At 50.5% G+C, this 24,357-nt stretch overlaps 1 protein-coding gene and 1 long non-coding RNA gene across 2 annotated transcripts in view; one reads left to right on the top strand and one right to left on the bottom strand.

The window, feature by feature from the left end:
- Positions 1 to 12,953: 12,953 nt before the first annotated feature.
- Positions 12,954 to 24,357, top strand: part of LOC125126485 (uncharacterized) — a 65,823-nt gene continuing 54,419 nt past the window's right edge. The window contains exon 1 of the long non-coding RNA XR_007134645.1: positions 12,954 to 13,402. This is a non-coding gene — a long non-coding RNA (uncharacterized LOC125126485). The remainder of the gene's footprint in view (positions 13,403 to 24,357) is intronic.
- SH3RF2 (SH3 domain containing ring finger 2) overlaps positions 17,112 to 24,357 on the bottom strand; it is a 125,838-nt gene continuing 118,592 nt past the window's right edge. Inside the window, exons 8-10 of the mRNA XM_047778949.1 lie at positions 23,849 to 24,081; positions 20,085 to 20,440; positions 17,112 to 17,454 (exon numbers count right to left, since the gene is read on the bottom strand). Coding sequence (XP_047634905.1) covers positions 17,179 to 17,454; positions 20,085 to 20,440; positions 23,849 to 24,081 — 865 coding nt within the window. The 3' untranslated portion in view covers positions 17,112 to 17,178. The remainder of the gene's footprint in view (positions 17,455 to 20,084; positions 20,441 to 23,848; positions 24,082 to 24,357) is intronic.

The raw sequence follows: 24,357 nt of genomic DNA, 5'->3' as shown, positions 1-24,357 counted from the left end.
TAAAGTAATCTTGGTTGGAGGTTTTTTCCTTTCACCACGTTAAGTATATCATGCCACTCCCTTCTGGCCTGCAGAATTTCTGCTGAAAAATCTGCTGGTAACCTTATTGGGGTTCCCTTGTGTGTTATTTGTTTCTTTCCCTAGCTGCTTTTGTTATTTTCTCTTTGTCTTTAATTTTGGTCAGTTTGATTAATATGTGTCTCAGAGTATTCCTCCTTGGGTTTATAGTACTTGTTCCTGGATTTGAGTGAGAGGTTCCTTTCCCATGTTAGGGAAGTTTTTGGCTATTATCTCTTGGAATATTTTTTCTGTCTCCTTCTCTCTCTCTTCTCCATCTGGCACCCCTATAATACGGATGTTTGTGCTTTTAACGTTGTCCCAGAGTTCTCTGAGACTCTCTTCATTTGTTTTCAATCTTTTTTCTCTTTTCTGTTCCACATCAGTGATGTCCACTAATCTGTCCTCCACCTTGCTTATTCATTGTTCTGCGTCCTATATTTTGCTGTTGGCTGCTTCTAATGAATTTTTTATTTCAGTCATTGTATTTTGCATCTCTTCTTGCTTGTTTTATATCTTGTATCTCTTTCCTGTAAATTATCCTTCTTTGCCTCCAGTTGATTTCCAATGTCTTGCATCATCCTCAGCATCAACAGTCTAAAGTCTTTTTCCTGGAGGCTGAGAATCTCCTGATCACTTAGCTGTTTTTCTGGAGTTTTTTCTTTCTCCCTTATCTGAGTTATAGTTCTCTGCCTTTTCATTTTTATGGGTTTTTGGTGTGGTGACCTTTTTACAGATAATAGAGTTGTAGCCTCTCTTACTTCTGGAGCCTGCCCCCCTTGTGGCTGAAGTTGGTACAGGGCTTGCTGTAGGCTTTAATGGGAGGGACTGATGCCTGCCCACTGGTAGGTGGAGCTGATTCCTATCCCTCTGGTGGGAGGGGCTTTGTCTCTGGGTGAGATTAGAGGCAGCCTTGTGCCTGGGGGAGTCTTTAGGCAGCCTGTTTACTTATGGGCGGGGTTGTGATCCCACCTGGATTGTTATTTGGCCTGGGGCTTCTCAGTGCTGGTGGGTGGGGCCAGATTTTCCCAAAATGGCCACCTCCAGAGAAACGCATGCTGATGAAGATTCCCAAGAGCTTTACTTCCAATGTCCTTCTCCCACAACAAGCCACATTCACCCCTGCTTTCCCAGGAAGTCCTCCAAGAACCACAGCCAGGTCTGACACAGATTCTCTTGGAGACCCTGCTTTGCCCTGGGACCCAGTGTGTGTGAAAGTCTGTATGCACCTTCCAAGAATGGGGTCTCTGCTTCCCCCAGTGCCATGGAGCTCCTGTGCACAAGCCCCACAGTCCTTCAATGCCAGATGCTCCAGGGGCTCTTTCTCCCAGTGCCAGATCCCCATGTGTGGGGGTTTGATGTAGGGCTCAGAACTCTCACTCCTGTAGGTGAGTCTCTGTGATACATTTACTTTCTAGTCTGTGGGGCTTCCCACCTGGGAGGTATGGGGTTGCTTATATCATGTAATCGCCCCTCCTACCTCTTGATGTGGCCTCTTCTTTGTCTTCTGGGGTAGAATATCTTTTAGAAAGTTTAAGGTCCATTTGGTTGAAGATTAATCAGCATTTTGTTGTAAATTTTGGTTTTTTTAGGAGAGAAGTTCAGCTCCAGTCCTTCTATTCCACCATCTTAATCCCATCCTCTCTAATGACTTCTTTAAAGTGACTTATTTTTGAACAAAAAAGCATGCATGCATGGGTATAACCAATTTTTATATTTTTAGACTTGAAATGGCACTGCAGTCTGTGTTGTCCCTCTTCTAACACTACACATTTTTCTTGTCTGAGATTCTTTTTTTTTTTTTTTGGTCTGAGATTCTTTATGTACTAAGTCCTTATTTCCTTGATCGGTATATTCCACCAAAACCCCTCTGGATCAGAAAGCATCAGGGCAGAAAGACGGAATGGAATTGGAAGGAAAAAGAACATGGATAGGGCAGAGGGATACAAGGTGCATGAAGGCGTCGGGAAAGAGCATGAGGACATCGGGAGAGAGCGTGAGGGCTGTGGGCATTATTAAGGAGCTCCAGCCTCTTCCACTGAACACCTGAGAGGAGGATATTATGCCCTCCCCTGCACTGCTCTAAATTTGAGCTGGAGAGATGGACCAGACACAGTGCTGGGAGGCTGGGAGGTGTTTGATGTCTAGTCTGCATTTATCAGTTAGGTGCCAAGGTGTGAGAAATTGGCAGGATAAAGTTCGGCTTTGACAGCAGAACAGAATAACAGGATGGCTGAGGGTCTGGTGTAACCTGTAACAGCACATGACTCGTGTGCTTTTCTCCAACCTGGTACCCCATGCACTGATGCTGTGGGAAGACCGATTTGCTTCTTCTCCTATTGCCCCTTCTGACTTGGAGGCTAGCCTTTTGGTATTCCTGGACCATCACCAATGTCCAAGGAGTTTCACCCAGTACACAGCTCTGCACTGTGCGTGTTCATCCCAAGCATCTGATTTGTTCTCTTCAGTGTTTGGTTGTTGCCCGTGCCTCCTGGGAAGATTTCCGGGTGGTGGTGGGGGTGTCTGTGAAGGTGAAAAGCATTCCAGAATCTGTTGTGTGTGAATGCAGCTTCATTAGTACGATAGCTCTTGACAATCTTAAGTCCTTTGGGCAGGACTTTGTCTTTTATTTCGCAGAAGAGGTGTGGTGTTCTCAGTCCATCATATTGGGTGGGACACACTATATCCTCATTACTCATGATGCCAACTTTGGTCTTTTGCCTACCTGGTTTCTCTACTGTAAATTGCCATTTCCCTCTTTGTGATCAATAAGTATCTTTAGAGGAGACGCTCTGAGCTCTTCAAGCTCTCACTCTCTAGTTTTGTTTTTGGCCATGCCAATGACATTCAGAAGTTCCTGGCCAGGGATCAAACCTGCACTATAGCAATGACCCAAGGCACAGCAGTGACAACATGGGATCCTTAACTACCACCAGGGAACTCCTCACCCACTGTTGTTTTTGTTTTAATTTTATGGCTACACCCACAGCATATGGAAGTTCCTGGGCCAAGGATTCAATCTGAGCTTCAGCTGTGGCCTGAGCCGCTGCAGGTGGATTCTTAACCCACTGCTCCACAGTGGGAACTCCCCAATGGTGACTTTTAAAAATTCCATAATTCCATCCACATTTTTTAGTTGGCATTCTACTATAAGGAAGAAATTTTCCTTTCCCCTATTTCTTCATTTATAGAGCATGGACTTAGGGATTCCTATTTGGTTATTGGTAACGATTTCATCCATTACTGCCCCAAATGAAAAATCTGAATCTAGTGGTGAGGAAATTAAAGAGAAACCCTAATAGACATTCTATAAAGTAAATGGCCTGTATATCCTTTGAAGTGCCAGGATCATGAAGATAGTGAATCTTGAGGAACTGTTTCACATTAAAAGAAACCAAAGAGGTATAACAGTTGCAGAACATGGTCCTGGATGGGATCTAGATAAGACATTACATCTTTTTTCCTCTATAAAGGAAAGGAATAGGACGACTGAAAAAAATAGCATGCCATTGGATAGCATTTTTAGGCTAGTTAATAGCATGCCTTTTATTTTTAGCTTAGTCTCAAATGGTTCAGAAAAATTATATATATATTTTTATACTAAATTTTAACATTATATACACATATATAAATAAAGGGATCAAAACGAACACAGTAAAATATTAATATCTAAGGAACCTAGTTTTATCAACATTTCTGGAAGTTTGAAATTATTATTATTATTATTTTGTCTCTTTGCCTTTTCTAGGGCTGCTCCTGTGGCACATGGAGGTTCCCAGGCAAGGGGTCTAATCAGAGCTGTAGCCACCGGCCTACACCGGAGTCACAGCAACGTGGGATCCGAGCCACGTCTGCGACCTACACCACAGCTCACGGCAGCGCTGGATCCTTAACCCACTGAGCAAGGCCAGGGATCGAACCTGCAACCTCATGGTTCCTAGTCGGATTCATTAACCACTGAGCCATGGCAGGAACTCCCGGAAGTTTGAAATTATTTAAAAAATAAAGTTAAAATTCACAAGCCCCCAGAATTTCTCCAAGGCCTCAAATATTTTAATTTCCAAACGTGACCTGCATCCCTACCATCCCCACACGTGTAACCAAAGTCCTCCCTCCCTGCCCAGCCCCTGGCGTCTCTTCTCCTCCCGAGGCTGAGGATGCTCAGAAAGAAGTGCAGCCAGCATTTCCAGCTGCCTCTTGTCCAGGTGAGGGCAGGCGGTTGGGATGGGCACCACAGGAGCTGGCTACTCTCTCTGACTTTGCTGCCAGGGCTTGGCTCTGGGCCCTTGTGAGTACAAATGAATTCCAGCTGGCCATGCTGAAAGGGGACAGGAGAACACTAAAAGGATGATGGGAAATTGGTCCAGGAACATTTAGAAAGACTTGCCTTCGAAAAGACCAGTCTCTGAGTTTGTCCACAAGCTAGTTCCCAGTCAAACAGTAAGACAGGAAGTAAGTAGGAGAGGAAATTTTCCATCTTCTGTCCACTTTCTTTCACTTGAAGCCTGATTTCTTTTCTATCTGAGGACTCATGCTGATTTCCCAGGTCAGTTTTCTCTTTGGGGAAACGTTAACGACTTTCACAGCCCCGTTTATGGAGGCTGTTGGATCTTGAGGGTAAAGTTTCTGGGAAGCACTGCCGTGGGGAGTCTGACCCGAACCCCCACTCTCCAAAGGCAGACGTTTGGTTCGTGCCACAGAGCCTGAGTATAACGAAGGAGCCTGACCTTTCAAGCAGACAGCTACATGTGGGCTCAGAAGGGAGCTCCTCCACACCTCAGGGCCTGCCGGGGCTGAGCAGGACTTACTCCTTTGCTGACGTGCTCCACTTAGTGCAACAGCAAGTAGAGCCATCGGAGGCTCCAGGTGGCAGCTTCCTGCTCAGCGGGAGAAGCAGGCATGAACCCGAAGTCTGCGAATACTAGGATGCATTCTACGTCCCATTGAGACAATAAGTCAGGCAGGATTTGGAGTCATGCTGCTTCCATTGTACACCCCAAACACGGGCAGGAGTTTCAGCCTGCTGTTGACAACTTGTAGCCCTTTAAAAGGAAGGCACCTGTGTTAGGCATAGTCTTCTTCTCTTTCTCGTGCCAGGGCTGATGCTGGGCATGAGCCTTTGGAGATGGGTCCACTGTTGCTATGACAGTGGGCCCAGACATGGCTGCTTTGATCTACACAGCAGGCCTGGCGTCAGCAGCTGGGGGCATATCCCTCTAAGACTGGAGGCAAGGGGATTTGAGACGACTGCTTTTGGATCTCAAGAGGGTAGTGGTGGTTTGTTAGCTCTTTAACTACGTTTATTGTGCTGTAGCGTTTCTTTCTTTCTTTTTTTTTTTTTTTGGTCTTTTTGCTATTTCTTGGGCCACTCCTGTGGCATATAGAGATTCCCAGGCTAGGGGTCCAATCGGAGCTGTACCGGCCTACACCAGAGCCACAGCAATGCGGGATCCGAGCCGCGTCTGCGGCCTACACCACAGCTCACGGCAACGTCGGATCCTTAACCCACTGAGCGAGGTCAGGGATTGAACCCGCAACCTCATGGTTCCTAGTCGGATTCATGAACCACTGCGCCACGACGGGAACTCCGTGCTGTAGCATTTCTGAGAGTGGGTGTAGGGGCAGAGTAGTCATGAGGAAGAAATTGCCAAGGGAAGGCTGGCTGCCACCTGAATCTGACCTTCTAGCTTGTGCTAAATGATGTAGAAAGGACTTGGCCTCTAAGATCTGCTGACATTTTAATAGACACCCGGAAATCCCATCAGTGCCAGGAGATGTGAATTTACCTATGGCTGGTGTTTTGCTGTACTGGTACTGCCCTCATCAGTCCTGTGTCTACAGGCCAGGGGTTTCAGGATTAGGCGGGTAATAATTCTTTGTTTACTGAGCACTCAGAAGGCAGGTCTATTTGAAGTAGAAAACTCTGATATTTGCAGGAAAGCTTTTGTGTCTCATGTTAAATGAGGTGGCAAGCAGCAGACCCAGGAGTCAGTTTGCCCGGGTTTATTCCCAAACTCCACCAAGTCCCAGCTATGTGACCCTGTGGACACGTTGTAATCTCTCTAGGTCTTAGTTTCCTTATCTGTAAAATGGGCATAGGAATAGTATTTACTTTGTATGGTTGTGAGATTTGAAAAGTTAGTCAATATAGGTAAAGCACATAGAAGAATATCTGGCACACGGCACAGGTTCTCTCTATCGCTGTTGGCTCAAAAGTATTACAAATTAGGAGACTATTTATTATGATCCTGTTTCTTGATTATCTCAACGAATGGAAAACCCCATAGGTAGATACAGATCATTAAACTGGCTCAAGGTTACACCTATTACTCCTTTCTCTTGCCTTCAAAACCTCAATCTCCTTCTTTAAATTGTGCATCCTAATCCACAAAATGAGGATAATAATAACTCAGTAAGTACTTTATATGATTGCCAAAAGATGGCCTCTATTACGATTATTCCTATTATATAGATGAGAAAATTGAGACTCAGCGAGGTGAATGGACATGGCCAAAGTCACACAGAGGGTCCCACTTGAGATACAACCCGGTGTTCTGATTCTGTAGCCTAGGCTCTTCACTGCTGTGCCAGAGAAAGATGAGCAGAAGAGGGTGACGGAGCTGCGGGAGGAGGAGAGGGAGGAAGGGAGGGAGACACAGCTAATAAGGACTCTCGAATTGAGTAAGCGGGCATGGAAATTCAATACATGTATCCTGATGACAACAAAGCAGCTGACACTTCGCGCCTTGTCTACACAATTCCAAACAACCATTTTGACTGCTTAGGAAAATGTGATTGCTTTCTGCTTGCTGCAGAGTCACGGCTAAAGAGCTGTGAGGGTCGGTCTCTGTGGAAGGTGCGGTCTGAAGGTCCTCCAGTCCTAGAACGCTAGTGCCTGAGCCCAGCCCCTGGCCTGAGAGGTGGGAAACGGGGCTGGCGCCAAGGGAAGAAACTTGCCTCTAAGCTGGTTACATCTTCTGTGAAGGTCCTTCTTGGCAGAAAAAAAAAAAGAGGATTCATCTATTCCCCACTTGTTCTTTCAACACATATTGATGGTATGATCAAAAATGTTTGAAAAGTGAATGAGTTTCCTTGACGTGGTGAGCTCATTCCTAACCATCTCAGCACAATGCATGTCTGATTCGGTCTCAGTCTTCAAATCTCAGTTGAAATCTCACCTTCCTGGCCACCCTACCCAATGCCGCGTTTGTACCCTAGCCGTTTCTTTGTCCCACTTCTTTGTTTCCTTCCTAACACGTCATGTAGAAACAGTCCTGTGTGTTTAATCATTTCCTATTTATTCCCCTTCGCGAAGGCAGGAACATGACTTGCTTTGTTCTCTGCTGTATCCCAACTGTGGATGCCCAATCAGTATTTGTTGAATGAAAATGAATGAGTCAGTGAGTGAGGTGACACTGCTTGCTGCCCGGGGAGAAAGCATCCTGTGACTTTAGATGGAGATGGAGCGAGAGCTAGGACGTTGGCAGGGAGCCCCTTGGTCATGATGGCATGTCCAGCAGGGGTTTAACTAATCAGCACATGAACTTCCGAATCACAAAGTATGCCAGGGACATTTAATTTCTGGTAATTGGCACCAAGGAGGAGGGGTTGTTATCGAAATCACCGGCCAGCTGGACGTGTGTCCGTGTCAGACCTATTTGCAAATCAGAATGGACGTTTCATAAACCGTGTCTACTCTGTGAAGCTGCAGGTCCCCAGAGGAGCAGTACCGATGCTCTCACCAGCTGCATTCAGGGTCAGAGACGACCCCAGACCTCAAATCTTCAACAGATGAGAAGGTGCAGTAATAGGGACAAGAAGAAGACCGTCATGGCATGAGATGCACTTAACCTGGTGCCTTTGACCAGCTTCTCCGAAAGTGAAGAGAACAAAGACGTCAGGATTTCTAGTCTGACGGGGCCAGCCCCACTGCTCCCTTTCTGGGACCTTAGACAAGTGATTTACCCTCGGAGCCTCAGTTTGACTTATAAATAGAGGACAGTAGCACCCACCTCCTGGGATTGTGGTGAGGGTTAAACGAGAAGAGGCAGGTGAACAGTAAGGACAGCTAACACTGCAGAGCATTTTCTGGGCACTGGGCTAAGGACTTCACGCCCGTTATCTCATTTAACCCCTACCCAGCCACTTGAGGAAAGCACGATTGGAACCTGTATTTTACAAGCCAGGGGACTAAAGGTTGGGAAGATTTAATGATGGTAACACAGGGAGGAAAGGCAGAGCCTGGAAACTTGAAACCAGATCACCTGACTCCCTGTTCTTTTAACCACCCCATAACTAACCCTCTCAGGCATGAGCTCAGATCTGGTATTTAGTACACATGTAATGCACGACAGCTAGACGATTCTTTTCTCAGTTTAGCATTTCTCCTGATCACCGGCCTTCGAGCCTGTGTCATGCCTACAGACTCCACGGCTAGGGTCCCTTCTGCACATTGGCACGTGGCCTGTCCCTCTCACCTCATCTTCCCAGTGACTCTAGGAAGTGCTGATTATTGGCTTCGCTCTTCAGATGAGTAAAGAAAGTCTCAGGCTAGTTCACTTTGGCCAAGGTCGGACAGCCAAGAGGTGGAAGGGACAGGATTGGAACCCAGGGAGGTGTGATTCCTGAGCCCAGGCACTTTCCTCTTCATGTGACATTTCTGTGTGCTACCATCTTTCAGAGCCCACTCCTCTTCAACGGAGTCCCGACAACCGAAACGCTTCCTCCTCGCTCCCCTCTCTCGCTTCTGTCTGTACGGTAGAACTTAGCTCTTTCTGGTACACTCTCTTTTTGAATTGTGCCTCCATATCCATTGATGGGTAATAGCTACCATTTATGAATGCTTTGATGTACCCACTGTCATGGTTAGAGCTGTGCAGGCCTGATCTCCTTTAATCCTGCTGAGACTCCTATGAGGTGGCGGTCCTGAGTCCCACTGTACAGGTGAGAAAGTAGGGTTGGGGAGGTAGTGCCACTTTGCCATGCTGCTTTAGTCATTTGCCAGAGGAAACATAACTAGGAAATGACAAGCCGGGACAAAACCCCAGATGACTTGGTTCCCAAACCCATTACCCTGCCTGTTATGCTGTTTCTCCATGTTTTGTAAGGTTCTAGAGGATTGAGAATAGAGCTGAAATAGCTAATCCCGCATCCTTGTTGATTGATGTTCTACAATCTAGGTCTTTGCTGGAGGTCTCCGTGTAGAAGGTCTAAGCTATCGAATTTGCCAACAGCTAAAAAGCATGTAGGGAGTTCCTGCTGTGGTGCAGTGGAAACAAATCCAACTAGTATCCAGGAGGATGTGGGCTCAATCCTTGGCCCCAGTCAGTGGGTCGGGGATTTGACATTGCCGTGAGCTGTGGCGTAGGTCACAGACACAGCTCCGACCCAAGTTGCTGTGGCTGTGCCGTGGGCTGGCAGCTGTAGCTCCCATTCCACCCCTAGCCTGAGAACTTCCATGTGCCATGGGGGTGGCCCTAAAAAGCAAAAACAAAAACCAAGTAAAAAAGCAGATAAAAGACTTCAATTTATAAATAGAATAAATTTCACAGTGGAATATTTGGAAATGTGCCTCTGATGTCTAAAATTAGCCTTCCCTTTCAAATGGTCCCTTCTGACGGTCTGACTGCTCTGCTCTTTGTCAAGGAAGCTGGTGCCATCTTTCTAGAGCTGTGACTGGCACATCCCCCTCATGGTACACAGTCCTGCAGCTCTCTTCCATGCAGAGATGGAAAACAACTCCCTAGAAGCTGGGTGGGGGTAGGATTCCAGGTACAAAACTTTGAAGGCGAAATGTATTTCAAGTCCTCTTTGGTCCTCCAGGCCTTTTGCTGTCTCTTTATGTTTTGATTCAAGCTTTGGCTTTTGCTAATTTGTGAGAGTTTCCTGGCTGCAGATGAGTCTCACAATCCTCTCGGATAGTCCAGGGAGTCATTGTTTTGATGGGAAGGACATTAGGATGGTCTGGCTTCCAGGACACGTGGGACCTACAGCAATCAAACTCTGATATTGCAAATGGCCATCGTCAAGTCGGTGACACTAGCACAGATTCTAACAGCATTAACCGAGGACACAAAAATGGCCTTTGCAAATGGGTTTTGCCCTTCTCCCGGGGTCTTGACTGGCATCCTTTTAGTTCTTACCAGGCTGCAGCTCTGGTCCATCCAGCAGTGACCTGATTTGCATAATTAGCTTGCATCCTTGGGTTTGTATTTACCCCCCAAAGCAATTGCCTTTGAACTTTGGATGAAGACCAACATGGACCCCTGGGAGGTGTCAGCTCTCTGAGCCCTCTTGTTCTCAGAGAAGATGAAAGTGGGGGTCACTTTGGAAATTGTACCCCCTTCTTCTGGCACTCGGTTCTGTAGGATTTAGAATAAGACGGGCAAACCCAGAAATAAACCTGGGAATGCAAAATAACCACTGTGTTTTGGTGTCAATGATCCAGAACCACACTGCAAGCTTTGGTTCTCTTTCATGTTGCTTGGCTGTGTCTGGCTGTCCTTGCAGCAGGGATAGGTTTGTTTTGCAGATTTCTCTGTCCAGAGGATCCTCAGTCACTTGTCTTCCCACCCCTGCTCCCTGGATGACAAGACCCTTGTGCTTATTCTCTGAGTTAAACCATCCCCCTACCCTCATCTCCATCCTCTTCGCTGGGATCTCAGCAGCGCACACACACATTTGTGCCATCTCTCAACCATGTGATGTGTTTATAACGGAAGAAGAGGGTATGGTGATTTACAATTAAGCTTTGGGCTTGGAGGCCGGGGTTCTAGTCCTTGTTGCTATAACTCTAACCTCTAAAATGGAATCATGGCAGAAGGGTTGGGTAGGGTTGGTTGGAGTAATGCGTAGCAAGGGCTCGGTACACGGTGGCTGCTCAGGAAATTCTGTCAGTTGCAGCTGGATGAAGCATCAGCGGACTCTCTCCCGTCTCAAGCTAATCATGTGACCTTGATCAAGGCACTGAAACATCCTGAGTCTCAGTGTTTTGATCTGTAGTCTGGGGACAAAAGCAGCTTTTCCCTGCACACTTCACAGGGTTGAATTTGGCAGCAGCTGCAAGATCCGTTTTAGTTTCAGAATCTGAGGAGCTACTTCTGGTTTCTACAGCTGGCTACCCAGAGGCTCCAGGCAAGGCCCAGAGGAGAACTGCCTAGAAAACCTTATACTCAAACAGTTTGGGCACAGCTACAATTCATATCTTCCTTATTTAGGAGAAACAAGATCTCCCAAGACAGCTGTACTTGGAACAAGTCTCATAAAAACCCCCTTAAACTCAAACTTCTCAAAACCAGACATGCTGGTGCATCAAAACCTCAATTCCCAGCAATGAATTAAAGCTTTGGAATCCCAGTGACAGAAGCCAGATGGGAGTTCAAATGTTCAGGCGGGATACCTACGGCCTCAGGTTGCAAGCCTTGCTTTGACTAGCATTTTCGAAGGACCCCTGTGAGCCGCACTGAAACTTCCATATGGTGCATGTGGGGGGAATTTAAAGGGAGTGATCTAGGCATGGAGTTCAGGATAGCGGTTGCGGAGGAAGCGGGGAGATGGGGAAGAAAGTCAACGAGGCTGGGAGAAGCCCCCAGCAGGCTTCCACGCCATGGATAATTAGCTCTTAAAAAGCTAGGTGGTAGGTATACAGTTGTTTTATGAGCCTATATAATTATGTCAATAGAACATTTAATTACAATAAGGGGCGAAAGGCAGAAAGGAGCCCCAAATCCAGAAGAAATTAATCAACAACATCCTGTGAGGGCTGTATGTGTTTCTGTTAACTACTGTACCCCTCTGCCTCTCCTAGAGGCTGGTCAGAGTGCGTGCTGAATGGACGGATGGGCGGGGGGGCGACTGTGATGCTTCTCTGTGCCCCCCTCCCGCCCCCCGCCCCGTGCCATTGTCTCTGATCCCAGCTCTGCTGCGTTCCATTTGTCAAAGTGTAGGTCAATCAGCAGCAGGGCTTTCTGGAACATGATGTTTCTCCTCTGGTCCAGGACATAGCACTCTGGCCTGGCCAACAGCAGATGGCTTGGTCATTTAACGTTGCTCTATTTCAAGCAAAACGTCCTTGCAGAATGTGTTCTCAGTGCTGTCGACCTGCGGCAAGGCACTCTGGCATTAACGCCTCTGGTTTGGTCCCCAAGTGACCACCTTTCCACGGTCACCTGAGAAGTTTCTGCAAGGGCTAACACTCCCTTTGCTTAGCCCAAGGGGGACCTGGGGTCTTGACGCTCAAGACGCGAGCAAGAGACGCATCAGCGGCAGCAGCTGCCGCCCTGGCAGAGCCCAGCTTGCTGAGCACTTGCTCACAGCTGGAAAGACTTGAGGGGCCTTCGTTATTCCATCTGCCGCAGCTGCTCCCTTCCCCGGGGAGGGAATCAGAGGCGGTGGGGCTGGCCTGTGTGGACAGAGGCGGCTGAGAAGCTGGAGGCCTGCTCATCCTATTGAGGCAAATTCCTGCCATAATGAGGCCAGAGGAGCTGCGAAGCCACAGGGTATTACTTACGCCCATGAAACCATTAGCTGAAAGAAGCAGGTGAGTCGCGTGCCACTTGACAGCAGTGCTCTCACCTTCTGTGGGGCCTCTCTGGGCCTTATTCTGTGCCATAGGTTAACAGTCAAGATACTGCATGAGCAGCCTGGCACAGGCACTAGCCAATCAGAGTGAAGAAGGGCTTTATGGGGTTTCAGCTGCAGCCGGCCTGAGTTTTTTTAGCTGTTGGATGGGAGGGTGATGAGAAGCACCTGGAGGAAGGGCTGGGGGCGGGATTGGGGAGAGGTCTTGGGGGGAGGGGGTCCCAGGGCATCTGCTAGTCACCTCTCAGTACAGGACGATTTCAGCATGTTGACAACCAGTGTGGCCTTTTACTCCTGCTGACGGGCAGAGCCAAACGTCAGCTCTGCAATCCAATATGAGAAAGGCGGAGCCAATGCTGCTCTTAGATGTGCCTCAGACTCAATCAGTAGCTTGTTAAAAACAGATGCCTAAGCCCTCGCCTCAAAGCTACAGAACGACGCCCTGCAGGGCCCTATGGGGCCCACGATGCTCCTGAGGCTTTCCAGCCTGGTTCAGCTGATCTCAGAGCATCCAGCCCTAACTTTCAAGGGGTTTATGATGCTGCCGAGAGGCCAAGTCGAGCCCACGCTCTAGGGCACCCTGCCCAGCGCAGGCGCAGGTTGTGCGCATGAGTGAGGCAGGCAGGCGGGCGGTGCCAAGAAGAGTGAGGTCTTGACACAGCCGCCCGGACGCCGCTGCCTCCCCCACCTCCCCGGGACCCCCCCAGGCAGTGGCGGCGCATTGGGGACGCAGGCCTGGTGTGGACCGACCTTCGGAACCTTCAAGGTAAGGTGGAAGTCAGTGAGTCCCTCCTGCAGCTCGCCAGGCCAAGGTGGGCACTGCTTTAAATTTTGCGCTTGTCCTGTTCAGAAGCCCTGTCTCGGGCTGGGGGGTGGAGGGGGGTCCCACCCGAGAAGGCGAGAGGGCAGGTTCTGAGTGAGGACTTGGTGCTGCTTCCAGAGCCCTTGTCCTTCAGGGTGCCCTGCGCATCTTGGCGGAGTAGATACGGTTCTGTCCCCAGCTGGTCGTGCCCCCCCAGCACCTCTCAGATGTGCCCACCTCCCCCGCTTTCCTCGGCGCGGAGGCTCCAGGTCTGATCTCAAGGGGAAGGGCCCTTTTCCTGGGGATACTGAGTCTTAGGTGAGGGGATGGAGCGCTCACAGGATGGAGGTACCCGAGTTCCACCTGGGATCCCTGGAAATGTCCCGCCAAGGAGTGGATTCGTCTCCATACAAGATAACTTGGCTTGGTCGCTCCATCTAAACGCATTGCCAAATGCTTCCTGCCCTGCTCCGGCCCCCTTCCCCACCCCTTTGTCTGATTCTCTCTCAGGACTCAGCGTAGTCCGTGTTCCCACCGCCATGACCCGGCTGCTGGTCCTCCTTTAGCGCCATAGCCCTGGGCGTGCTCTTGTTTTAGACTCTCTCACCTGGAATTGCAGAGGTCGGCTTCCTCCAAAGCATTCAGCGCCAACATTTTTCAGGTGTTCACTGTGTGCCAGCATGGCTTCAGTCAAGTTATAATATTATCCTGGTGAACCCTCACAATAGCCCCAAGAGGGTGGAACGACCATCATTCCTACTTAAGGTGAAGAGGCTCAGAGAGGTTATTTAAGTAAGTTGCTCAGCACCGCACAGCTCGCAAGGGGTAAATAAGGGTTTGGGCCCAGTCTGTGCAGCAGAGCCTGCAGTTCTAACGACTGGACTCTGCCACCTCCCTGCAGTCTGGTCAGTGGCCTGGAGTCAAAGATGGTCTCTTGGTTATACAGCGTAGCCCTGAGTTGGGCTCATGAAGTGAGATAGCTTGAACTTGGGGTATGGACAGCTATCAGACTCTCTGTGGCTCTGTCTGTGGTTACCCTTCAAGTCTCAGTTTCCTCGGCTTTATAATGGGGACAGTTCTACTTGGCTTATAAGGCTGTGGTGGACGCTTTAGGAGAGGATGTATCTGTTGTCACTGCAGTGTCCCTCTCATAGAAGCGTCTGAAGCGTGCCGGTGCAGTAAAGGGTGGGCAGTGCCAGTGAGTCTGACCTTGCCCCTTTCAAATCCTCCTAGGACACCACCGAGATGGGATTTGGTTTGGGAGCGAGTTGACTCTGATCCTGGTCATGGGGTTGGGAGGCTGGCTGGACGGCGGGACAACTCCAGCCTTTGGAGGTGATTCCGTTTCTCAGAGTGGTTACTCTATAGCAATTGTGAACAATGGGAAGAATGTTCCGCTGCGTTTGGAAGGCACGGAGCATATCTCCAGGACACCCAACAACCTGCTTTTAAACCACAACAGTTACAAATGAACTGGATCTGCGCTGCTGAGGCACAGGCTCCACATCTGGTTGGCTGGTGTGCCAGGCACCTGCTGGTGTGGGTGCGGATTAATAACTCATTGCTGAGTGCAATGAGAGCGCTTTTTTGGGCAAGGAGGTGAGGGTGCTCCTATTTTGACAAATCGCACGATGCCTGCCTGCCCTTGTGACTTTTCTCTGTTTCTCCGTCCAGAGTATTTATTCAGCTCAGTGAGTCGTGGAGTTGGGCTTGATGACTCTGTGGAGTGGACACAGTTCTGTATCTCACAGAGCCCCTGGAACACGTTACCACGTTGGCTCACCCCAAAGGTCTGACACATGCGCAGTATTCTTTGGCAGGATCATGGTTTTGTTTTATTAAGGTCTGGAAAAGGCTCAATTTGCCAAATGTGTAGTTGGTATGTAAAAGATAGGCATGTATGGAGTTCCCGTCGTGGTGCAGTGGTTAACGAATCCGACTAGGAACCATGAGGTTGCGGGTTCGGTCCCTGCCCTTGCTCAGTGGGTTAACGATCCGGTGTTGCCATGAGCTGTGGTGTAGGTTGCAGACGCGGCTCGGATCCCGTGTTGCTGTGGCTCTGGCGTAGGCCGGTGGCTACAGCTCCGATTCAGCCCCTAGCCTGGGAACCTCCATATGCTGCGGGAGCAGCCCAAGAAATAGCAACAACAACAACAATAACAACAACAACAAAAGACAAAAAAAAAAAAGGTAGGCATGTAAAAAATAGAAGATATTTTTCCCTTATGGCGGAGAGCAGATGGTTGTGAAATTCAGTTCCCAGAACAGGGACTGAGCCCGGGCCTCAGTGATAAAAGCACCGAATACTAACCACTAGACCACCAGGGAAAGATACCTGTTTTTAATCCCAAGATCTTCAAGGACTGTCCAGGGAGAAGGTCTCATTAGATCTGCTGGGTTTTTTTTTTTAAATGACATCCAGGCTTAGTAGCAAATGGCATTTATGCACTAAAGTGCCACCATTGATGGGCATGCAATAAATGTTAAATCACAACAATTAAGTTTAATGAGGATTAATGGTTTGTCTGACAGCATGGCCTGGACTCCCTGGAAAGCCCTTTTACTCCTGTTTAGAGGGCTCTACCTGGCGGGTCCTGCTCGTTTCAGCCCCATCTTCTTGGGGTCCCCTAGATTTACAGACTCCATCCTTCTTCCCCCACCTGTCAGGAACGTCAAGGCCACTCTTGTGCTCTTTAATCTTCTTCCCTGACACGTTCCCCAATCGGCTTTCTCTCTCATCACCTCTCTGTGCTCTCTCTTCCTATTTTTTCACTTTCGCTTTCTCCTCCTTTATCGTCCAGTCCCTTTGTACAGACTTTGCTCTAGCAAGCACCCCCTCCCAGCTGTGAATTGGCATCTTCTCAGTGACACAGGTGCCTTAGCCTGCAACCTGGTGAAACAGCTAGTTTGCCCCAAATAGAAGGAATCAGTGAAAGTGAAGAACGCTGCAGTGCAAACAGAATCTCTCTCTAAACTCACACCCGTCACGAAGTGGGGTTTAAGCATGCTGAGTTTTCCTGGGAAAGTCTGATAAGCCGGGATGAAGGAGCGGTCCTCAGTTCCACACAGGACCCTCTCATAGGTACGTGCTTCCTGCTTCTCTGTCATGTAGGATTACGTATGGAAAAACAGATGGAGGAGCTTGAAAAATGACAGTAGTCAGCTTTCTCTCTGACTTGTGGGAGCAAAGCCGGGAAGCCGACTCCCGCTGGTTTCAGAGGGTTCTCGGAATGTTCGAAGCATCTGTCTCACACCCTGCCCAGAAATTCTCCCATGGCAGCCAGGATTATGACTCCAAGGAGGGAAGGAGATAGCGTAGCTACCAGTGGCCAGGCCCCAAAAGATGGCAGAAGCTGTTCTAAGAGGTGGAGGTCAGAGAAGCCATGCCAGCACTCCCATCATTGTGCCCCCCTGGCTGGACCCCCTTTTGGACGTCCTAGAAATTCGGCACAGAACACAGAGATGGGAGGCTGCATGCTCCCCACGGGGAAGGAGAGTGGGTGGGGTGATCTCCCACTCCTTGGCCTTGCTGCTCCAGTCATTATGTTTGGAAGACCACCCAACCTATCCCTCAGCCAGGGCAGGGATCCCCGCCCCCACCTGTCCTTTCCCGGAGGGAAGAGAGGCAGAATGAGGACCCAGGCTCGAGTCCCCAAAGAATGGCAGGACGCCCTCCGTGGAGGCAGACTGTATTTAAATGCACATCACCTCTTTGGGGTCTGGGAAGAGCCACTTGTAGATCATTTGCTGGGAAACACAGTCTGCGTGGCTGAGGCGGTGGGCGCTGGCATCGTGGTTTTGCTAAAAGCTGACTTTCTCCGGAGGTCCGTTTGCTGTCCAGAATGGCAGCCGCTTCGGTGAGCGAACAGGACGGTCACCTCTGGGCCCGAGGCGGCTGCTTCAGGCTGGGGCCCCTTGGGCGAGGCCGGCTGTTCAGGCTTCCCAGAGCCGGGGTGGGAGGTGTGATGTTTGGTGGGAGGAGGGCTGTAATTCTGAAACCTCACGGTTTTGACTTGCTGTACGAGAAAGGAGAGTAGAGGCACGTGGGTGAGGTGGGCGACCTGGGCTCTTCCCCCCCCCCCCGCCCCAGGATTTAATTCTTGCTGCTTCTCTAAGCGTGTCCCTTCTTGCATTGCCTCGTTTAGGTGCTCATGCAGCAAATACTTGTGTCTGCCGTGAGCGGCTACCCAAGGTCAGGTGCTGAGAGTCCAAGAGGGAACGGACCCACCCTGATAAACGACAATTATAATAAGTGCTCTGGTGGGGGAAGAGTGTCAGATGCTAAAGGAATGCAGAGGGGCATGCCGCTGACGCTGGAATGGGGCTGGTCAGGCAGTGTTCCCTCGAGACAGAGCCAAAGAATGACGGGGAATTGTCTGGAAGAAATAAGGTGGACAACGAGCTACCTGAGAATAGCGCCCGGGGCAAGAGCGTATGAGCCCTTCGAGAAAGTGTAAGAAGTTCACCCTCCCTCTCTCCTTTGCACCTGCCCTTGAGGCCTCCCTCCCCCTTTTTCATGGCCTCCCTGTTGATTCCATCTAGAGGTCCCGCCAAAACCTTACAAATCCTCAGAACAGAGTTCATAGACACCTGCTGACTGAGTTTAGTCTGCAGGATGTTTGAGAGTTTCAGTTGCCAATACATAAAAACTGGGAGATTGAATATAAATTTTTTTTGTCTTTTTTTTTTTTAGGGCTGCACCCACAGCATATGGAGATTCCCAAGCCAGGGGTCGAATTGGAGCCATAGCTGCCAGCTTACACCACAGCCATAGCAACACGGGATCTGAGCCATGTCTGTGAGCTACGCCACAGCTCATGGCAATGCTGGATCCTTAACCCACTGAGTGAGGCCAGGGATTGAACCTGCATCCTCATGGGTGCTAGTCAGATTCATTTCCACTGAGCCATAAGGGGAACTCTGCATATAAATTTATAATCAGGGTTTCACCTGTCCCTTAAGACATGTCCCCCTGGCACACTGGGGCTGTGCCCCGTTCTGGCAACAACCGGCTGGACCTGATGAGCAGCCCGCTTGTGGGGGAGGCACAGTCTCTTGTTTGCACAAGCCCTTCTTCTCTCTTCTTTCCTGGCCTCTTATGTATCTGTCTGGTATCAGTGGGTATTTGCTTTAGCCATTCTCTGTCTTGGGACTTAATAAAGCATTGTGCGCTACTGCTTAGAAAGGATGTCATTTTTCTATGAAATTCGATGCTCGTGTCCCCCACTGAGAAGCCAGGTTTCTCCATGCTTTTGACTCTCAGCATATCTAGCAGAGGTCTGGGCACTTACTAAACACAGCTTGAGGGCTGAATCTGATGGCTCGGGGTAATGGCCAGGCGGGGCCTGGAAACCTTTGAATTATTTGAACATGGTCATTCAGAAAAAGAACTCTCAACGTTTAAATCCGTGAGCATTAACTTCTTCCCACTGCCTTTCCCTGCAAGCTTATATAGCTCAGCCATGGGAGCTTGCGTTTTGGGATCGGATCTGGATGCTGCTCTAGACACTCGTGCGTCGGCTGCGCGCCTCTGGGTAATGTTCCGTAACTCCCTGAGCCTTCTTGCCCTCACTTTTAAACAGAGTGACAGTAGTATGAACAGCCAGTTCAGGAGGCTGTTGTCAGAAGTCAGTGAGGACTTCACGGGAAGTTCTCAGCAAGCTCAGCGGCTCCTTGGTTGTCTGCGTTCCGTGAATGTGTCCCAAAGAGGATGAAACGCCGTCATCTTTCCATTTGGAGGGGAGCGAGGGATGGGGACAGTGTGATGTTCAGGAAACTAACAGATACGTCACCTAATGTTCCTAATGTCACCTCCTCCATCCCACCATCCTGCCTGCCTCAAGGACATTGTTGGAAATATACCACTTTAACAGAACCTTTTATGTTTTCTAGTGGGAAAAGCCCTAGAACCCCAAAGGCTCAGGGACAGGTGCTGGAGGGCCTATGCTCAGTGTGCCCTTGATGTGTCACTTAGATCCCCGGTGTCCTATAGCTTAATGTGCCCTCGATGGATGTGTCACTTAGATCCCCAGTGTCTCAGCCACCTCTTCTGTAGTTATGTACCAAGTTCAAGGCTCACTGAATTTCTACTCCAGTCCCATGGTGCTATTCCTTTTCTCTCTCCCTCCTTCCCTCCCTCCCTTCCTTCCTTCCTCCCCCCAACATGTTGCAGCTGGTTATGGGATCTTAGTTCCCAGACCAGAGATTGAACCTGGGCAGCCGCAGTGAGAGTGTCCAGTCCTAACCGCTGGACCCTCAGGGAACTCCTTGCTCTTGGTCTTCGTCACACCATCTTGCAGATTAGGCAAAAGAGTCTCCAAAAGGTGAAGTGTTTTAACCAGAGTCACCAGCTAGCAAGCAGCAGAGCTGGAATTCAAATCAAGATTGTGTCTGATGCCAAGGCCATGTGTTTTTTTTCCACATCACCTCTGGGCCTTGAAGGAAGGATGTATAAAATATTCTGGGAGCAGAAAGGCCCACGTCTAGGGAGGACGGGGGTGGTGTGAGGATGTGGGGGGTGGTGAGGCTTCTTTTGAGGCTGCGAGTTTGATCCCTTGCCCCCTCAAACCTTAGGAGCGGGAACTCTGCCGTTTTTCTGGGGGGGGGGGTCTAAAGAACCAGCCCCTCTCCCGTCATCTCCTCCTACCTTTTCACTGCCATTTCTTGAGTTTTCTGGTTTCACCAGGATCGAGGGCGGGGCGGATGCAGGTGGCTTTGGCAGAGGCTCACTCTTGACGGGGATTTCTTTGCCTTCCATGATGAGGGAGCTGGCTGCAGAGTGGATCCTGGTGTCGCCGCCCCTGCTGGTGCCAGTGAGGGCGGAAGGCTCCCCAGCAGGAGTGGGCTTGGGTCCTGTCTCTGCCACTGAGGCTGCGCAGGGGACCGCCTGTGGCTGGTAGAACGGGAACTGCTGGGGCCGGACGACCATGGTGGGGCTGCGTCTGAGGGAGCCCACCACGAGGGTGGGGGGCCCCGCCTGGCAGGGTCTCTGCAGGGATCCATCTGGGGAATGACAGAGTGAAGGTGTCAGTGGTGGCTGATGGCAGCAGGTGGGGGCTGGGGAGGCAGTGAGTCCTGATATCCCAGAATAGTGCAGTGCTTTGCCAATTCCACTGTGCCCACATTCTCCCAGGGTCTCTCAAAGGTGACCTCGGTCTTTTTTTAGTGCTGGTTGCTGATGCTGGCAGCAGATGACTGGCTGGGTGAATGCTGGGGGGGGGAGGTGTGTGTGTCAGAAGGTATATCACCTCCGTTTGCCTTCACACACACACTCACTCACTCTTCCCCCCCAGGCCTTGAAGGTGGAAAATGAAGACCGCCCTCAAACATAAGAGAAAGACAGCTGAGATGTGAGCGGGAGGGAGAGAGGCCAGCAGAGCGGGGAGGGGACTCTGACCACCGCTTGATGACAATTCCAACAGAAGCTTTAGGCTTGTGGTGTAGGGACTTGTGGTTTTGGGCAGGTCTGCAGGGAAGCAGGGTAGCTGGGATTTAGGAGAGAGAGAGAGAGAGAGAGTGAGTGAGTGTGTGTGTGTGTGTGTGTGTGTGTGTGCGCGCTGGGCTAGCGGGACAGCAACCTGAAGCTAACCGGGAAAGGTTAGTGAAGAGTTAGGGCCGTGAGCGGACAAGCGGTGTGAGGCCCCGTGACACCGGCTCTGGAGTCAGACCTCCTCCCCGGGGGCTGGGGACCAACCAGTCACTTCCCCGCGTCTCGTCCCTCCTTCTCAACGGCAGCTGGTAGCAGGACCTCGGAGGCCAGGGTGAGGACTACACTTTCCGACGTGTGCCAAGTGTTAGGATAGCGCCCGGAACATAATAAATGCCCCATGTTTGTTCACAATCGGTTTTGGGGGTAAAGGAGGGCAAACTGTAAAAATGCAGGGTCCAGGAATTTGGTTGTGCTTCCTCCCTGCACTTTTTTCTTAAACAGAGATGGTCCTCCATCAAAATAAAAGGAAGCCGTCCCTTCCCCTTAAATCCTCTGGAAGACAGGTGAGCCCCCTCCTTTGAGCACATGTCGTGTGAGTGACCTGGGGAATCACTGGGCTGGGGGGGGTCAGTGGGGGAGACTCCCTGAGCAGTGTTAGGGACCCTTCTCTACAAGGGTCTCCCTGCATCCAGAGCCACAGCTGATGTCCAGCAGGGACGTGAGTCCTTTGTGACTCTCGAAGGTCACGTGTTTGCAGCAAAGGCATTTGCGTCCGGCGCAGTGTCTGTGCCGTGACTCTTGGGCAGGCCGAGGGTGAACCTGAGGGCAGATGCTCACTGGCACTGTGGGCGTCCTCAGTGGCCGCCAGCCAGCCCCCGCCGCCCCCGCAGGTCTGACCTTTCAATGTCGACATTTATTTTTCCACTGATGGCCCTGTGAGGTGCAGACGGTCAATTGTCTGTCATTTCTCTCCACTTTGGGGAGGTGAATAGCTTGACCAGCCTCACCCTGGGAAAAGGGAGAGAGAAAATGCCTCTGGGGCCTGAGAGACTCAAAGCTGCACTGGCCAGTCCTGTCCGTAGGATCCCGGAAATGGGTGAAACATCCGTTTACTGCTTTATCTATTGCTCTTGTTGGTTCCTAATTCCCAGGAGATTTAAGCCTTTCTTATTACATGTGCTTGGGGTCAAAAGTCTAAGCCAATCAAGATCTATGCAAAGGAAGAGAGGGGGTGTCTGAAAGGGAGTTTGGCCCTGCCAAGGGGATGCTTTTCTTAGCCTTCCTGCGTCGTCTAGACCGCAAGCGAACCTTGCAGCACAGAGTGAATTCATGTTCTAGATGGACCAGACGCTATCTGCTTAGTGGTAGTAGCAGGGATGATGCTGATAAGATACTAAGACTATAGAAATAGCCAACATGTCTTGAGGGCTTGTTATGTGCCAGGCACTGTGCCATCAGTGGATTATCTTATTAAATCCATACAGAATCTCTGATGAGGTGGGCACAGTATTAATTTCCATTTGGCAAGTGAGAAAACGGAAGACTGAGAGGTCAGTCACGTGCCTGAGGCTGTTGCGGTGGGTTACTCTGTGCGTCTGCGTGTGGGTGTGTGTGCACACGCGTGCGTGTGTGTGCACACATGCGTGTGTGCGTCGGGAGCAAAGGTGGAGGGCAATACCAGATGGTGCTGGGCAGAGGCACGGTTGGCTGGAATCAAGGAGGCCAGAGTGGTGGGACTGGTGGTCAAGCAGGCGATGGGAAAGCCCTGAGAAAGGGGGGAGCTAAGACCTTTGCTTTCGTTTTCTTGGGGCATTTTCCTGTGTGGCATAGTGTTCCATCTCTGGCTCTTTTGCTCTGACCAGTGTTGCATTTTCGCCTTTAATCGTTTTTTAAGATAGCAGGAGAGACCGCAGAGCCCACTGTCAGTCAGGGGCTATGAAACAAATGGACTTTGCTCGGCTGACTCTCTTTCTCTGGAGAGACGGATGAATATAGAAGCTTGATGTTCTGTAGAGCAAGGGCTTTCAGACCCTTTCTAGAACCCCTGCAAATGAAGTCTCAGGAATGCATGAGGAGATGGGAGCGTGGCTTCCAAGAGGAAGGAGAGCCAGGTATGTAGTTGTCATGTGTGCAGCAGGGACGTTCTGTAAAGATAAAACTGTGGAGCAGAGCAGCGTGTATGTACATGGATGAGACCTTGGCGTTGGAGGCGAAGGCTGTGCAGGAGGCATTTGCACTGTATAAGGTGCTTTTGTATGGTGCAATATTTTTACCCTGTGCCTATGTTAGCTACATAAAGTGGGATTCTGGGGCTCTTAGTGTGGACAACTCTTTCCTCCTCCCCTGTATCCTCCCCTTGCTTCCCTCTTGGCAGCCCCCTGGGGTTCCGTGGAGCACCGTTTGAGAAGCACCCATCCACTAAGCACTTTGGTGGTTCTGTCTTAAGAGTCAGCACCCACCTTGGCCATGTTCTTCAGGGCTGCACCCGCGGCCTATGGAGGTTCCCAGGCTAGGGGTCCAATCAGAGCTGTAGCCGCCGGCCTACGCCACAGCCACAGCAACGCCAGATCCGAGCCGCCTCTGCGACCCACGTCACAGCTCACACAACACCGGATCCTTAATCCACTGAGCGAGGCTGGGGATTGAACCTGCCTCCTCAGGGATACCAGTCAGGTTCCTTACCTCTGAGCCACCACCAAGGTGGGAATGCCCCACCTTGGCCGTGATCTAATTACATGTTGGCCCTCAGGGCTGGTATCAGCCCAGCCCATCAGCGGGCGCGTAGGAAGGGACTAAGGGCAGTGACCTTGAGCCGGCCTGGCTTCATCCAGTAAAACACCTCAGCATTTGGGACTGCAAAGCAGCCTTCCCGGAGGCCTGTTCTAAAGCCACGGTCCTTGCTTTGAGAAAACGCGGTCGGTTTCCCCGAAGTCAGTTCCCCGTCCCTGCGCTCCAGGCGCAGACCCTCCGCCGCCACTTACTCTTCCTGATGCTGCCCCGGGCTTTGCGGAGGGAGCCCTGCCCCGCAGCCCCCAGGCCGGCCGGGCTCCGCACGGGGCTGACGATGGCCGTGGGCACGAAGACGGACTTGAAGGCACGGCCCTGCCGGGGGTCACCTTCTGAAAGGCTGCCTTGGGAGGACACGGAGGAGGTGGATAATGTGCAAGCGGTGCAGAGACCAGGGCCCCGGGCATCCGGGAAGCTGGACGTCTTTCTGGTTGTGAGCATGTTTTTGAAAGAGAAGAAACAGACAAAGGAAACGTTCAGTCAAGAGTCCTGTTTTAAAAAATGATCCGCTCCCACGTGGACCACGGGGGGGCCTCTCCTCTGCCTCTTCCTGCCTGAACACACTGTCTCGTGTAACCACACAGCCTTCTCTGCGGAGGCCTCACCTTCACGCCGTGATGACCGTGTGGGCACGCTGAGGGCGGGGAGAGGGTCTCCCCCTGAGGCCGGGAGGACCAGAGGGCTCGAGTCTCGTCTTGTGTGT

The sequence above is a fragment of the Phacochoerus africanus genome, chromosome 4 (assembly GCF_016906955.1).
Source record: "Phacochoerus africanus isolate WHEZ1 chromosome 4, ROS_Pafr_v1, whole genome shotgun sequence".
Lineage (NCBI taxonomy): Eukaryota > Metazoa > Chordata > Mammalia > Artiodactyla > Suidae > Phacochoerus > Phacochoerus africanus.
This window is presented reverse-complemented; position numbering and strand designations above follow the sequence as displayed.